Below are 16,835 nucleotides of genomic sequence, written 5' to 3'. Positions count from 1 at the left end.
TCCCTTCTTTGGACTTTCCTATATTTCCAACGAAGAGCTCCGCTCAAAACGTCAAATTCTCTTTCTTTCCTTTCCTGAGCGTCCAGTAACACAATATCTGTATCACGTCCTCGCGTTGTTATTTTTTGTTGTTTTTTGTCATTTTTCTTTTTTGAACTCACTATATATATATATATATATATATAAAAACAATAATACCTCACTTTACAAGGACCTGCTTTATGAGACCCCACATTTATGAGTTTTATTTTAAAGCTCACTTTTGTATGGTGAGCTGAGGTTTTTGAAGCACAAACTCCAGATTTTGAACAAAGTGCAAAAGTTTCTACTATCATAACAAATGCTTCTGCGTGTCACTGAGAAATCTATTGAGAGCAAAAAACATCTTCTAAGTAAGGAGCTCTAACTTGTTTTTTAAAAAGAAATCTGCAAGTCCCTCTACGAGTGCTTGATAACTGGCAATCTCATCTACAAGTGATGGTGTGCGGGAGTCTAGTGTGAGTCAAAGTGATTCAGAAAACGATTATATTTTTTATTATAAATGATCTTGACTTTTTTTTACTTTACATAAAACATTCTTTACATTCTACTGTTGTTTTATTGCCATTTATTTACATATATTATAAATTTTATAGGTAAAATATGTTTCTTGGAACAAATTACGATTTATAACATTGCTACTATGGGAAATTATTTCTCTTCTTTACAAGTTTTCGCTTTACAAGCAGTCTCCAAGAACAAATTAATTTGTATATTGCGGCATTACTGTATGTGTATGTGTGTGGCTGTTTGCTTAAGAAATTCACTCCCCAAACACTTGGTTTTAGGTTCAGTCCACTGTATGGCACTTTGAGCAGGTTTTGTTTTTTATGATCCCCTTTGGCATGGTTTCTACAACTGGATGCCCTCCTTAATGCCAACTACTTTACAGAGTGTGCTGGATGCTTTTTTTTTTTTTGTGGCACCAGTCCTGATGCTTTCTACATGACACTAGTACTGGAGCTTTTTACATGACGTCAGCACCAGCAGGGTCACCAAGTAACTTGCAAAACAAAGCCCCCTCAGCTGGGAGTAGGAGTGGTAGTAAGGGAGGTAGCTTTCTGTTGGCTGAGAGGTTGAAGTATAAGAGAAGGACAGAGATAGGTGTCTCTGTCTACCAAACCACTTACAAGGCTATATCATTATCATCATTGTTTTAATGTTCACTTTTGCATGCTTACATAGGTTGGACAGAATTTGTAAACAGCCCTCACCTGTTTCCAAGTAAGGTAATATTTCCCAGACATGCTTTCACAGAATATTGGCAATGAAGGACACCTTGTATGATGGTGACACTCGTTTACAACTATCACATGATGTCAAAGCAAGGCGACAGTAACACACACACATACTTATATGTGTAATTGATGGACTTCTTTTAGTTTCCATCTACCAAATTCACTGACAGGGCTTTGGTCAACTCAGGGTTATAGTATAAGACACTTGCCCAAGGTGCCATTTCCCATTTTCATCTTGTCCATGGACTGAACCTTGAACCATGTGGCTGGAAGGCAAACTTTTTACCACACAGCCATGCCTGCACACACTCACACACACACATACTGAGAGAGAGAGGGAGGTATATATAGGCAGGTATCTCTTCCCATTTTTGCTTTGACATTATTTCCATGATTAGTGTGAAACATTACCACTTAAGAAGCAGTGTCACTGTTTGCATTTTCTATATTAAACATGTTCAACTTACAAAAAAAACAAGGGAATAAATACCTTATTCTGAAACATGGAGCTGGCAATATGAAAGGCCTTAATCCTTTAAGGCCGGGTATGAATAACCAGTTATTTCGTGCAGGACACAAAAAAAGGGGGAAAATACAAGATGATAGTCAATCAAATATCTTATAATGCAAATGTGACTTATTTACACCTGTCTTCTTCACAATTTAGCAGTGTATCAATAATCCACATCTGTCCTCTGTGGAAGAAAGCATAAGCATGTTATGTCAATAAGCCACACCCTACCTTAAAGGGTTAACAAGTATCAGTTGGAAAAATAAGCAGGGAAAAAGCAGATGTAAAAATCGTAATGGTAGTGATAGTGGTGGTAGCGGTGGTGGTGGTGGCAGATATTCACTTTCCTATAATTTCTTAATTATGATTACTTTTACACTGGTTCATAATTAATACTGGAATCATATCCTAATAATTCCAATCTCTAGTTAGCTCTTTCTACTTTTTGATATTTCCAGTAAAAGAAAACAAATCTCTTTGGTTAAATTAAACTTGTGTATTATTGTACAAGAGTAATGCGAATGTAAGTTGAGTTTGATGATATTAGAAATTAGAACTGTTTGAAACTAAATTTATAATTTGCTAAAACATTCATTCATTGAAAATATACAGAAACATTAAATTATTCTGGCACTCTTTCTTTCACAACTATCCTCTACTTAGTCTTCCATGTGATTTTATACCATAGCCCCAACTCTATGATGTCACTTGAGTGAGTTCTTTCATTCACCTTGGTTTATTTGGTGGGGGCGGGGAAGCAATGGAGTTCAACTACGCAAGTCAATGTGGAGTAGATGTAAACAGTTAAAGGGAGATAATAACAAGGTTGATATCTGGAGAAGATTACAACTTGCAGAATTTTCTCTCTTGCATAAATTAACAGAAAACTTATTGTTAAAACAGCCATTAACATCCATTGGAAATACTTTTAAAGATGTGTTACAGGAGTTGAATAGATAACAGTAAAATAGATAGCTAAATGAGAGTTGTGATGTTGGTGATGATCATGATCGTCGTCATCATTATTAGAATAATATATTCTTCTGCAATTAATGTAAATAAATAAATTTATAAAATTGTTCTACCCTTATCTAAATAGAGAATGAGAGTTGTTTTAAATTAAAATTGTTTTTCTTTAATTGTTATTGTGTAGTCCCGTGTCAGACAAATAGCTCTAAAATGTGTTCCAGCCATGACTGTCCTGTCTTTTTTTTTTATTTATACAGAATTAATCTGGTGCTACGTCATCTCCTATAACATTCCTCTTTTTAAAACAGTACAATGTGATTTAAGGATAGTTTAACGATCCCTTGTCAAGTATATATCTAATTGTTGTTTAGCCTTCATCTCATATCTGACCCTGTAGACCTATTATCAAAGTGACTTCATGTACTATTCTAAATTACGTCTTGAACTACATTATCTAGTATCTTTCTCCTATCTATGATAGTAAAGTGCAATTTAAAAGAAAGATTTTTTCCCTTGTTTTGTCTTGTTTTGTTTTGTTTTTCACAGGGCCCTTTTTTTATGCACAAAAATGTAGTTTGGGTTCCATAGTCATCATCATTATCATTTAATGTCCGCTTTCCATGCTAGCATGGGTTGGACGATTTGACTGAGGCTACACCAGGCTCCAATCTGATTTGGCAGAGTTTCTACAGCTGGATGCTCTTCCTATCGCCAACCACTCCGAGAGTGTAGTGGGTGCTTTTACGTGCCACCGGCACGAAGGCCAGTCAGGCGGTACTAGCAACGGCCACACTCAAAATGGTGTATTTTACGTGCCACCTGCACAAGAGCCAGTCTAGCAGCACTGGCAACAATCTCACTCGAAAGTCCTTACACATGCCAGAAAGGTGATGCTGGGCACAGGTGCCATCACGATTTCGCTTTCGCTTGCCCCAACAGGTCTTCGCAAGCCGAGTTTCATATCCAATGAAGTGCCAGTCGTCGAATTTAGTTCGATTTCGATTTCACTTGCCTCAACAGGTCTTCGCAAGCGGAGTTTAGTGTCCAATGAAGGAAAGGAACGCATAAGTGGGCTGGCTACATCCCTGGCGAAATAAATTTACAAGTGCTATACACAAGTGAAATGATACGGCTTTAACTTTAGACTTTTCAACACCTGTTGTATGATGTCCTGCTTACATAACAGTGAGGCACCAGGACTTCATGTAATCCTTTGGCGAATGTCCTGAATAACTTCCAGCGTTCAAACTGTAGGGTCTCATTGTTTTGGGGTGATGTGCACTGACACCATGGCATGCCACTTCTTAACCAACATTTGTATCATTCTCTTTGGCAGCAAGACTTTGTCCAGAAACTTGACTTCAAAAATTTCATGTGTTTGCTGAAAGAACCCATTCTCACATATGCTTCCACAATCTTCCCTCTTTCCACAATTGAGTATGTTATCTTGCAGAAAAAGCTAGAACTGTTCTCTAAATGATGAGGATAATGTTGCAAACCATCAACTAGTGTGCCATCTTTGTTCAGCAGTTACAGGCAGTCAAAATGACAGAAGGACACTTACAAATGAAAGGTTGGGTGCTTCTTGTGTGTGTAAATTTATTTTTGTCTTTACACTATGCTACAGAACCCAGGCTCCATTTTTATATGCCACCCTTGAAGAATAATTAGTAACTTAGCAGGAAAGTTGTCTCTGATATATATCAATACACACACACACACACACACACATACATACCTGCTCTACTGTCCTTTTATTTTAGGCTGTTTTTCTTCTGTCCCTTTTGATGAATAATTGATAGCTTCCAAAATTCTATGTAAGGACTTCTGATGTCAGTGCAATTTAACTATGTCCCAACTACTGCAGGATTCATTCCAGTCTGTGATTATCTCCAGTTTCAGGAAGGGGTGGGTAAGAGATATGGATTAGTTATGCATGTGACTGTTACTCATAATATTTGAAGGCCTCCAAAAGTGCTTAAGGTGATGATACAATTGATGTTTAATTTAAACGTCTGTAAATCCATGCTTGCTTGAAAAACATATTTAGGGACAGTTGGCATTCTAAGGAAAAATGATTCAGGAGAAAATTATTAGTATCAGTTCATATGAAGATACAGTAGAAGTGATACAAAAAGGAGAGAAAGTGTGTCAAGATGGCTTTGGTTGAGTATTTTCCCATGGTCTAGGACAGTGGTTCCCAACCTTTTCACTACCAAGGACCCCTTTTGTTTAATTGGATTTTCCCACAGACCCCAGGATTTTGATAGATCTGTCAGCTTAACATGCTCATGGACCCCCAGTACTACCTCTGTGGACCACCAGGGGTTCTGCAAACCATACTTTGATCACTGGTCTAGGATAAAGAATGGAATAAAGAAAAGTTACTATTCTATAGAAATAATTGCTATTATTTTTATTATTTCCATTTTTTTCTTTTCTGTATAAAGATTATGAACTTGAAAGCGAAACATAAGAAGGAAATGGAGGTAAGTTTGCAAATAGTGTCAATATATAAATTCAGTTAATTAGATTTTTTTTTTACTTAACCTGTGAAATATTAGTAGCACTGTTGTAAACATTTTTTTTTTTTTGAAAAATATAAGAAGTATATAAAAATGCATTATTTATTGGATGACCCAATGCAATGGCTCTGCTTTTAAATTAACTAGTTGTATAACACATCCATTTATGTACACCCAACACACCTGTCCTTCTCACTCCCATGATTTATACTCTCTCACTTTCTGCCTTGCCAACATCTCAACCACTACACCTTATTCTTCCACCCCAGAATGTCAACCTCCCTCTAGGATTTTCTCTCCACCCATATCTTTCCTGCAGATACATGTTCAAACTGAAGCACCACTGCATCAGTTTCCCCAATCTTGGAAGGCCTGAAAAGATAATATTCCTTTCACTAACCACCAATATACTACAACTGCTAGCCCACAGATGCACTATTCCATCTCTTTGCTTATTCTTGCCCTACAGCTATGGCCCCCTTCTCATCCAATTTAGCTACTTGTCTACTCCATCCACTTAGGTCCACCCTCTCCTCTCCTTCATATTTCCTCCTCTAATGAGCCTTACAGTGTTTCATCTCCCAAATCCCATATTAAACACATTCCCAATCCTGGTTCTCTCCTCCTAGTCATTCCCTTACAGACTGAGAGAGAAGACATGCAAAGATCATGTGCACTGTCTTATTTCCTTAGACTGGCTCTGAAAATAAACATGAACAGCAAACTTCAAGGATGTCCTGCAACAATTTGGAAAGATATCTCACAGCAGGATGAAAATATGGTATGTTGAGAAGTACAAAGGACAAATCTGTGTGTTTGCAACCAGAGAGAGAACTTGTTGTCAGATAACGTTTACCATTGACATTATTATTATTATTATCATTGGTGTTGATGTGGTGATAGCAGAGGGCTGGTCTAATATATGGTCTACTATTGTACTGCAGAGTTTAAGTTTTTGAGTTCATTTCGCACCATGGTCAACTTTATCTTTCATCCATCTTATATAGCTGGGCCTATTCCATTTCTTGTTTGTCCCACCACTTACATAAATGTGTCACTAAAAAGCAAGATTTCATGTAATGTGTGTGTGTGTGAATGTGTGCGTGCATGAAAGAGACAGACAGACAAACAGGTATTTTTTTTTATCCAATATATTTAGCTTTTCTTTCCTATATTTTCAAGGAAAATTTGGCATATCTGCACAGTGTTTATCAACGACTGCTGGCCGATCGACCACTTCCATACCCAAAAGAAAGAATTATTGGTGACTTCTCTTGGTTTGATTTAACTTTATTAATTAACGAACAAGTGTCATCAGTTCTCAACAGTATTCAGAAAGCAAATCATAAAGTAAGTAAAACACTTCGGTTATTCATAAATATTTACTCACACATTCATGCATTATAACTGTCTATTGTAGTTCACAAATATAAATTAAGCAACATACCTATCTGTCTAGTACATACATATTATATAACATATTTAAAAGAAGATAAATCCCATTAAATCTCTGTTTTTGTGAGCATATTCTGTATTGCATATTGTATTTAGCTGAGTTATTCCATAGCATCTCTGAACTTTAAATATATGATAATGTAAACAATATAGCCAAGCCGTTCATAACAAATTTTAACCATCTAACATCATTTGTTGTTAGGTAAGATAGTTTATGATTAATTCTCCAACGGTATGTGATTATTTCAGTAACAGGTCAGTTAGTGTTTATTGACTTAGTAATTCTTCCATTGCTTTTATTTTTCTCACTTGTTTGTGCTGCATCATTACCAAGACTAACACTATCCATACTACAGATACACACAAGCATCTCTTATCTACAGCTATGAAATCCCACAGGGATGGTTAAAAGACACATATAAACATCTCTGGGAGTTCACAACATTGTGAGTAGAGCACATATAAGCATCTCTGGGATTTTACAATAGGACTAAACTCCTAATCACATTGTTCCAAAGCAAACTTAACTAAACAGTCTTCACAGAGGGAGAGGAAGAGATGTACATATGCTTGAAATAGACTGTCCATCCTTTCATAGGTTGAAAGGTTTGATAAGGATTTGATGAATTGGAGGACCACATCATACTCCAATGTTTCTATTTTGGCATGGTTTCCATGGTTGGATGCCCTTCCTAATGCCAACTATATTACCGTGTGTACTGGGTACTTTATTTCTTATGGCACTAGCTCTGGTGAGATAGCCTTGCAACTTGCAAGATTAAAGATCCTGAAGGAGATGCCCTTGAATGCAAGGTGAATAGGAGTAAGAGTATAGTGATAGTATGTGAGATGCCAAAATGTGATGAGAGGAACAGGTTTATACTTGTGAGATTGTGGGAGTGAAAAGAATATCTTTTTATCTGGTGAGGAAGACAGGATTTCAACTCAAACCACACAGAGCCATAAATGATATAGTCAAAGATCTCATCCACTACTCCAACCATTCTGTGAATCTTCTACACTGGGTTTGTTGGTATTGTATCTACTAATCGTCTAGAGGATTTGAACTTAGAATGCAAGAAATCAGGATAAATACCACAAGGCATTCTATTCAATGCTCTATCAGCTCTGCCAATTCACATCTATTATTCCCAACAGACAGCTGCTTATGTGTATTTGCGTTGATATGTGTATATGCACTTATACTCATTTATATATACCTCGTGTTTGTGTGTGTGTGTGTGGACAGACAGACAAACAGACAAATGGATTCATCACCATTTCAATGTCCACTTTCCCATGCTTGCATGGGTCAGATTGGAATTATTGAGATAGATTTTCCATGGCTGGATGCCCTTCCTGTCACCAACCCTCACCTGTTTCCAAGCAAAGTAATATTTCCCCATCACTGAACATGTTTTACACAGAAGATTGGAAATGAGGGACTCTGCTTATAAGATAGTGATGAACATTTATAATTATCTCTTGATGTTAAGAAAAGGAGACATAAACACAGTTTTCAAGTTTCCATCACAAGGTTTAAGTAAAAACATTTGCCCAAAATACCAAGCTCTAGGATCAAACTCATGACCATGTGATTGCCTCATAGGCTTAAATGTTTTTTTCTATATATTTAGTTAGTTGGTGATTTTGTAATTTTAGAGTGCACAACTGAACAAAAATCTATTGCTTTTGATAATATAATTTATTCACTAAAGGATTTAATGTGCTTCAGGTGAGCAAATGTTTTATTACTCATAAAACTGGTGGAAACAGGAAACTTTTACTTCAGAGAGAAATAGATCAAGTCATTGATCTGTTTCAGTAGAGATTTGAAAAGAAGTTTAAAATGTAATATCTGAACAAGCGTTGTATAATACAAGAAGACAATTGCTAAAAATAAAATAGTACTTCAAAACCATCAGATCACAGATGCATTAGAAATCTTGGTTATTATCCATATAAAATGTGAGGGAGAACAAATGCTTTATAGGACATGATTAAGACAGTTTGATTGGAATTGTGGAAATTTATGGAACAAGTCTTTTTTGTTTATTTTCTCTGAGATTTCTCATAAAATGCCATTGTTCTTGGATGAAACAATGTTATATTTTAATGGAAAAATCAATAGGAACAACTGCCAGTATTATATAAAATAAATCATTGTACATCAATCCTAAAAATTATAACTGTGGCTCTTCCTTTCTGAATTTATGATTATTTACAGGGGTAAATATCAAATGATATTTCAGGGTCAACCATGAATACTGAAAGGTATTGTATTGTCAAATTAAACAATGCCATTCTACATTTGCCATACTTTTTTACAGACAACAATTTATGGTTCATGCATGATTGAAATCCTATCAATTACAACCTTCCAGCTAGAGGAGAAAGCAAAAAAGAGCAGTTATTATTGTTCCATTTCCAGTGCACTAAGACAATTTAAGAAATGTTCACAAACAACTTTCTGCATGGAAAGAAAACAATGACACATTTGGTTGTGGAGTGCAAGCAAGTCTGTCTTGGTAAGAAGTTTGCTTCCCAACCATATTGTTTTAAGTTCAGCCCCACTGCATGACACCTTGGGCAAGTGTCTTCAACTATAGCCCCAGGTTGACCAAAGCTTTGTTAGTAGATTTTATAGACAGTAACGGAAAGAAACCCATTGTATGTGTGTGTGTGTGTGAGAGAGAGGGAGGGAGAGTGAGGGAGAGAGAGAGAGAGAGGGGGAGGGAGAGAGAGGGAGAGAGAGAGTGAGGGAGATAGGGAGAGAGGGAGAATATATGGATATGTTTGTGAAAGCAAGTTCATATTTCCCTTCACTTCCACATGATTGTAAATAAAGGGCTCATTCATACAGTGTTGTTTGTTTCCAGTTCCCCATGTAACCACGCTCTCGCTGTTCAATAAACAGTGAGATATTACCTCGGATGATGGTTGGCATCAGGAAAGGCATCTGATCATTGAAAATTCCGTCCTAACATACTCTTGTTTAAAGCATGTTAAAAGTAAACATTAAAACAATAATGATAATCTGATTGAAGTGACAAAGTGTAAAATGCAATGTTATTGTTTATAACTTTTCAATAAGTATACATTGAATTAGTTAAATAGTTCTGTGAGAAACTGCATGCATGTGTGCATGTATTGTATATATAATATTGGCCAAAAAGTCATTTGATTTTTTAAATAAATACAACACAAAAGTTTTTGTATAATTACCGTTCTGTTCCAGTATCTTCTACTATTTTGTGGCAAGATCCATTATTTCCTACTCAAAGAATGCCTTGTCTTTATTGGGGAAAAACTCTTCCAGGTGAATTTTACATCCTCTTAATAGTTGAAGTGCTGTTGATTCAATGAATTTTTAAGAGATTGAGATAGATGGAAATCTGAAAGCACAAGGTTGGGCAAATAGGGAGGGTGTAGTAAAATTTCCCAGTTGGACCCCAGTAACTTCTGCCATGTCTGCAAAGAAGTGTATGGTTTGGCATTGTCATGATGAATGACAATGTCCTTGTGATTAACAAGTACTGGACACTTCTGGTGAATTGCTGTGTTTAATTTGTCCAGCTGATCACAGTACATATCTGAATTGATGGTTGTGTCTGTGGGAAGAAGCTTGTAAAAGACAGCACCCTTCCAATCCTACCAAATTAAAAGCATAACCTTCTTCAGGTGAAGTCTTGTTTTAGAGATTGTGATGGTTTGCCGCATTTCCCTCATTATCGTTTGCAATTCACATTGTTATAGACAGTCCATTTTTCATCCCCTGTTGCCATTCTCTTCAAAAAAGGATCATTTGCTTCACATTTATGCAATGAATCACAGATGGAAATCCATTGGGAAAAGTTAGCTTCATTCAGTTGATGTGGGACACAAACTTTGAGTCTACTGACATAACCAAATTGATGCAGATAGTTTTCAACATTCAATTCAGATATTCAGGAAATATCTACAATCATCCTAGTTCTATAACATCAGTTGGTGTCAATGTTTGACCTCAGTTGGCCAGCCAAGGCAAGGTGCATCTTGAACCCAAAAGATTTCCTGATTGAAATCTTGAAAACCACTTTTGATACACACATTCCATAACAGCATTCTCTTCATACACAGCACATATCTTCCTGCAGGGTTCTATCACTTTCTGGCTTTTTATGAAATAAAGAAGCATGAGATATTAATAATGTTCATTTTGGATCTCTTTTTACAGGGTAATTTTAAGCACCCAAAATACAACCTATATCATCACAATATTACAATGCTTGAAGTTTGGTGTTGACACTAACTGAATGAACTTTTTGGCCAACCTAATATGTCATCATCATCATCATCATTTAACGTCCGCTTTCCATGCTAGCATGGGTTGGACGATTTGACTGAGGACTGGCAAGCCAGAAGGCTGCACCAGGCTCCAATATGATCTGGCAGAGTTTCTACAGCTGGATGCCCTTCCTAACACCAACCACTCCAAGAGTGTAGTGGGTGCTTTTACACGCCACCGGCACAAGGGCCAGTCACACAGTACTGGCAATGGCCTCGCTCAAAAGGCATTTTTTATGTGCCACCTGCACGGGAGCCAGTCCAGTGGCACTGGCAACGACCTCGTTTTCTCTTCCTTACCCTTTGTCCCTTTCTTCCCTTCCCTCCCATTTTTTTTTTATTTCCTTGCATTTATTGTGATAACCCTTTCTCCTTATTCATGCTCCCAGATACAGATGTATTTGGTACATGCATTTACGAGGGGTGTTGAAAAGTTCCTGGCTTTAAGGGTATACAAAAGGCCTGGTCGGAGGCCCAAACTTCCAAGTTCTTTTACAAGGCATAGAAAAACTGAAGGACCACTGTGATAAGTGTATGAATCTGAGAGGGGAATATGTTGAGTAAAATCATAATTAACTGATCCTCCTGTATTTTCTTTTGCCCAAAGCCAGGAACTTTTCAGCATCCCTTCATACACACCTATTACTTTCAATTTCTTTAATTTCCCTCTAGTTGATGACTCTTCACCTTCCTCCTGATTCTTTTTTTCCCTATTTTCTTTCTTTTTTATAAACTCACTATTTGTCTTTTTTGCTCTCCCTTCTCTTTTTTTTTTTTTTTTAGCTTTTATTTCTGATGAAGGATTAACATTCAAAACCTTAGGATACTCTCTTTCTCCATTGAAGCATTAAACTAATACTACATTTGTCAAACTTTGTTCCTCCCCAATTTTCTCAGATACACTGTCTTGATCTCTGGAACACCTCATATCTCCTGCCCTCATGCTGCAGAACATTGGCTTCCCTTCTACTTCTCCCTTTGCTAAATAAATCTGTCACTTAGCTTCTCTTTTAGCTTCCTGGTATGATTTCTCTGCTACCCCCATTCTTCCAACTTTTCCAAGCCTATCTCTTTGCTTTTATGGCGCTCTCTGTTTCACTGTTCCATCACCATGTCATCCTTAATTTGGCTGGAACTTTGCACCAGCCACAGATTTGGTCTGTATCCTTCAGTAGTGTTGTCCCGTAAAAACTTCCCATTGTCCTCATCAAAAACCAAGGCTTCACCATCAAGCTGAAATAATCAGGATATCAGCAGAGCATGTATCTCTCTGACCTATGCTGATATCTTGCCCTTATTGTTCATCGACTGTATGATGTGCAAGACTTGTTAACATCCCTTCAGAACACTGTAAATGAAGACCTACCAAAGTTAATGGGGGACAAAGATTCTTGGCACAGCATTGTGAAGTTAAACACATCTCAGTTGTAGCCGAACTGTGTATGTGTGTTTATAGTTTCTTGTTATATTTAATCCCCTGTTATATTTAGTCTCTTCTTATATTTTGTTTCTTGCTACATGTAGTCTCATATTATATTTAATCCTTTGTTATGCATAATTGCCTGTTATATTTAATTATTATTATCTTTAATCCTGTGTTATATTTACTTATTTGTTATATTTAATTCATGTGTAGTATTCTACTGGGAACTGTACTGTAACCAACCCTTTCATCATCTGTATTTGCCATCTGTAAATTTTGTTTTAACTTAGTTAACTAAAGCCTTTCTTAACAACCCTATAAACTTCAAGGATTAAAATATTAAGTGAATGTTTACCTTCTGCCCAGTCTAACCTAATCCTTGTGTCATCATCAGTAGTGAGATTTGAGAGCAAAATGCTATACTATTGTTGTCCGAGTCACTTTAATTTAGATAAGGAGAAAATATAAAACTATTTTTACTCTTTCTAACAAACAGATGGATCCATGTTGCTTTAAAAAAAATTAGTGTGTGGGCCATTTATGTTTTGTAACCCCATATTATTTTGGTATGCTTTTTAATTAAGTGCTGATACCAATGAAGACTGAGGTACACTTTTCACACATTTTTAATCCTTCTGAGATAACATTTTGTATGCCACTGATTAAATGGGGTACTTTTATCTTTTGTCCACAAAGGCAATATTTGTTAGTTTTCCACAGGAGAGTTGCTTTTCTTCATAAAATCTGTATTGAGTCTGCCTTATCAAGCAGTCACCAGAATATATTCTCTTTCTCACTTCAAACTTTCTTTGCACCATCAGTTTCAGTGTTTATCAATCATCAAGCCTTTTTTTATCTCTTTAATTTGATCTGAGAAATGACATTTTCTTTTGGTCTCTTTTTAAGTGTACTCTATATTTGCCACTATCATTAATGCTATCCCTGTGTAGGTTGGCAGCAGCTATTATATACTGAATTAATCATTCTTTGTTATCTGCATAATATAAATCTAAGCTTTGTTCTTTTTCATTCACTGAACATTTTGTTCATCATTCATCAAAATTCTTCAATTTTATGTCATTACAAATCACATTGTATGGTGGTTCAAGTCTGTTATACATTGCCATAGTATTTTAGTTACCTATTTAACCGAACCATAAACCAAAGGTAAATTAGTGCTAACACATTCAATGTATTTAATATATTTTGTCATGTCTGGGGAAAGTCATAATGCCTTAATATAAGTTCCACTCATTTATTTATTTATTTATTCCAGAAAACTTTTTCATCACCATATTTGCAGCAATATCAATGGAGTTTGACTGATTGATGGTCCATTATTGAAGCTGCATTCATTTTTTTTTTGTTTTTGTTTTGTTTATTTTTGTGAGATTTTGATGCGTGATCTTGTGTGTGTGTGTGCATGCCAGCATGCATGTGTGCTTATGTATATATATGTATATGTATATATTTGTGTGTATGTGTGTGTATATGGATGTATGTATGTGTTTATGTATATATGTATGTATCCTGCATATTCATGTGTTTGTGTGTGTATGTATGTAACTCTGCTTCCTTGCATGTGCATGTTTGTGTGTATCTATGTGTATGAGTTTGTGTATTTAAATGCTCCTGTTATATATGCATGTGTGTCTCCATATGCATCTGTATGTATGCATGTGTGTGCAGTGTGTGTATATAGGATTGTGTGTGTGGGTGTGTGTGTCTATCTACCTACCTATGTGTTTAATATAGTTAAGTTAATATTGATTTAAAGTAAAGCGACAAGCTGGCAGAATCATTAGCACAATATATTCTCCCTGAGCCAACTTAGGACATTCAGCATGCATGCATGTCATTGTTTCATCCCAAATTCCACTCTACGTTTTGCTGACACCTTCACTCCATACACAAATTATCTCATCTTGGGCTTCTGTGATAAAGCACCCTGCTTCTTTTTACAATCAAGCCCAGATAGAAAAAAATTTTCACATACATCCTCAGTTGCTTTCCAAAACTGACCATGTAAAGATTTCTCTTCAGTTTATTTAACATGCTCTATTTGAATTTCATTCTTGTCTTTTTCCCCTCTTTTACACTTGATCACCTAATCCTTTATTCACTGCTTTTCGTAATTTCTCTGTGCAGTTGTGTAGATATTCTTAATAAGCTTTTCTTTCCATCCGTACACACTCTTCCACAGCCATCAAGTCTCTTCCACACTGGTTTCTTTTCAAGTACAACCGGTTAATATCAACTTTTGGATGGTGGACTCCATACATTGTCAATAGCTTTCTACTTTTTCTCTCAAAAGTAGTAGTAGTAGTAGTAGTAGTAGTAGTAGTAGTAGTAGTAGTAGTAGTAGTAGTAGTAGTATTTCTGCTGGTGTCAACTTTACCTTTCATCGTTTCAGGATTGGTAAAATAAGTGTTAGTCAAATCCCATCAACCTAAATTTCAGTATTATTATTATCATCATTTTGGTTTAGCTCAGGTTCAGCCTTATTCCTGGTTGGAATTATGTGGATAGTGAGTTACTACCTGTAACCTTAGGTATCCACAAGTCTTCAGCAGCCTTTCAAGTGCTTAGAACCCTCTTGATAATCCTTGCTGTCTCTAAGAGACAAACTTTGTGTAGGAGCTCTACTGGGCATTCTATTTCAGTCTCTTTCAGCCATTTCTCCGCCTTAGTGAAGATAGAGGTATTGTTTTCAGTCATGTTTGTTTGTTTATTTATTTGTCCATGGACAAGATATCTCAAAAACTGCTGGATGGATTTGGATGAAACTTTCAGGGATGTTTGGCCATGAGATTGGCACAGTTTCATTCGATTTTGGGATCAATCTGGTACCGGACAAGGATTCTCGTTACTTTTTATATTTTCTTTACATGTATACGTAAAGTTTCACATAGTTCTTTAGTACATGCACACACATACACACATATACTCACACTTCAAATGCCATTTATCGGCTTTTTCACTCCTTCCTTCATTATTTATCTATCACCCCTTCCTTTCTCATTCATACGACGCTCTCTTTGCCACCTTGTTTTGCCTTTCTCATTGTCCTTACTTTCTCTCACTCCCTCTCAGTCATGACTATTACTCTCACTACTTCTCCTTCTCTGTATTAGTATTTCATCTCCTCTCCCTTCACCTCTCACTCAATATATATATATTTGGATTATTTTTCCATTTGAGAGCAATAGGGTTCATTTTTAGTATTCTCGTTTGTGAGAGCAGTCTTTTATATTTCAGATATTCTCATTTTAAAAATCATCTCCAGTTAATCATTGAGAAGACGTTGGTGTTTCGTTGGCAGAGGTTTGCGCTCTCTGAGTGTTCTTGTTACTATTATTATTATTATCATTATTATCATTAAGGTGGTGAGTTGGCAGAATCAGTAGCATGCCAGACAAAATGCTTAGTGGTGTTTTGCCCATCACTACATTCTGAGTTCAAATTCCGCCAAGGTCAACTTTGCCTTTCTTCTTTTCGGGGTCAATAAATTAAGTACCAGCAAGATACTGGGGGTCAATGTAATCAACTAGTCCCCTCTCCATAAATTTCAGGCCTTGTGCCTTTAGTAGAAAGGATTATTATTATTGTTATTTTTATTGTTGTTGTTTTTAAAGGTGTCCCATCTTGAAGATAGTCTACGTCAAAAAGAGAGTTGTATAACAGGTTTACAAAAGTCATACGAAGAGCAACTAAGCCACATGATGACTCTGTCTAAAGAAAGAGAACTGACATGGCAGAAACAGAAAACTGAAATTCAGAGCCAATATGAAAATGAACTTAGGGTAATTAACAATCAGATTAAGGTATGTAGTAGGCTTTCATTTTTTCATGATTTTACAAAGTTATAATTTTTCATCATTTACATTTCTTTTTTTCTCATTCCCTCTCCGCGTGTGTGTGTGTGTGTGTGTGTGTACATGCATGTGTGTGTGTGCACACGCATATGTGTGTGTGTAATTATCTATGCATTACATACATATTTATGTATGTATGTATGTATATAATGTATTCATGTATGTATAATGACATCATCTATAACAACTTGACCTTTGTGGATCAGCAGACATGACATCACCTGTTGCTTCTGCTCACAAGATTGTCTGGTTGATTGGCCTCATGGTTCACATTTGTGGTGGAAAAAGTAGCTGTGAGATGAATGACCAGCTGTTAGTATCTATCTGTCTACCTGTCTATCTATCTATCTATCTATCTATCTATCTATCTATCTGTCTGTCTGTCTGTCTGTCTGCCTGCCTGTCTGTCTGTCTGCCTGCCTGCCTGTCTGTCTGTCTATCTATCTATCTATCTCACTGTTTATCTGTCTTTTT

At 36.2% G+C, this 16,835-nt stretch overlaps 1 protein-coding gene across 11 annotated transcripts in view; it reads left to right on the top strand.

Moving 5' to 3' along the window:
* The window catches only part of LOC106874333 (coiled-coil domain-containing protein 171), a 186,359-nt gene that overhangs the window by 121,950 nt on the left and 47,574 nt on the right, over nucleotides 1-16,835 (top strand). For all 11 annotated transcript variants that reach the window (XM_014922027.3, XM_014922026.3, XM_014922028.3 and 8 more), the window contains 3 exons: nucleotides 5,208-5,246; nucleotides 6,465-6,632; nucleotides 16,122-16,310. In XM_014922027.3, coding sequence (XP_014777513.1) covers nucleotides 5,208-5,246; nucleotides 6,465-6,632; nucleotides 16,122-16,310 — 396 coding nt within the window. The remainder of the gene's footprint in view (nucleotides 1-5,207; nucleotides 5,247-6,464; nucleotides 6,633-16,121; nucleotides 16,311-16,835) is intronic.

Source organism: Octopus bimaculoides, chromosome 2 (assembly GCF_046866305.1).
Source record: "Octopus bimaculoides isolate indiv1 chromosome 2, ASM4686630v1, whole genome shotgun sequence".
Taxonomy (NCBI): Eukaryota; Metazoa; Mollusca; class Cephalopoda; order Octopoda; family Octopodidae; genus Octopus; species Octopus bimaculoides.
Note: the sequence above shows the minus strand (reverse complement) of the source record. Positions and strands in the feature narration are given on the sequence as shown.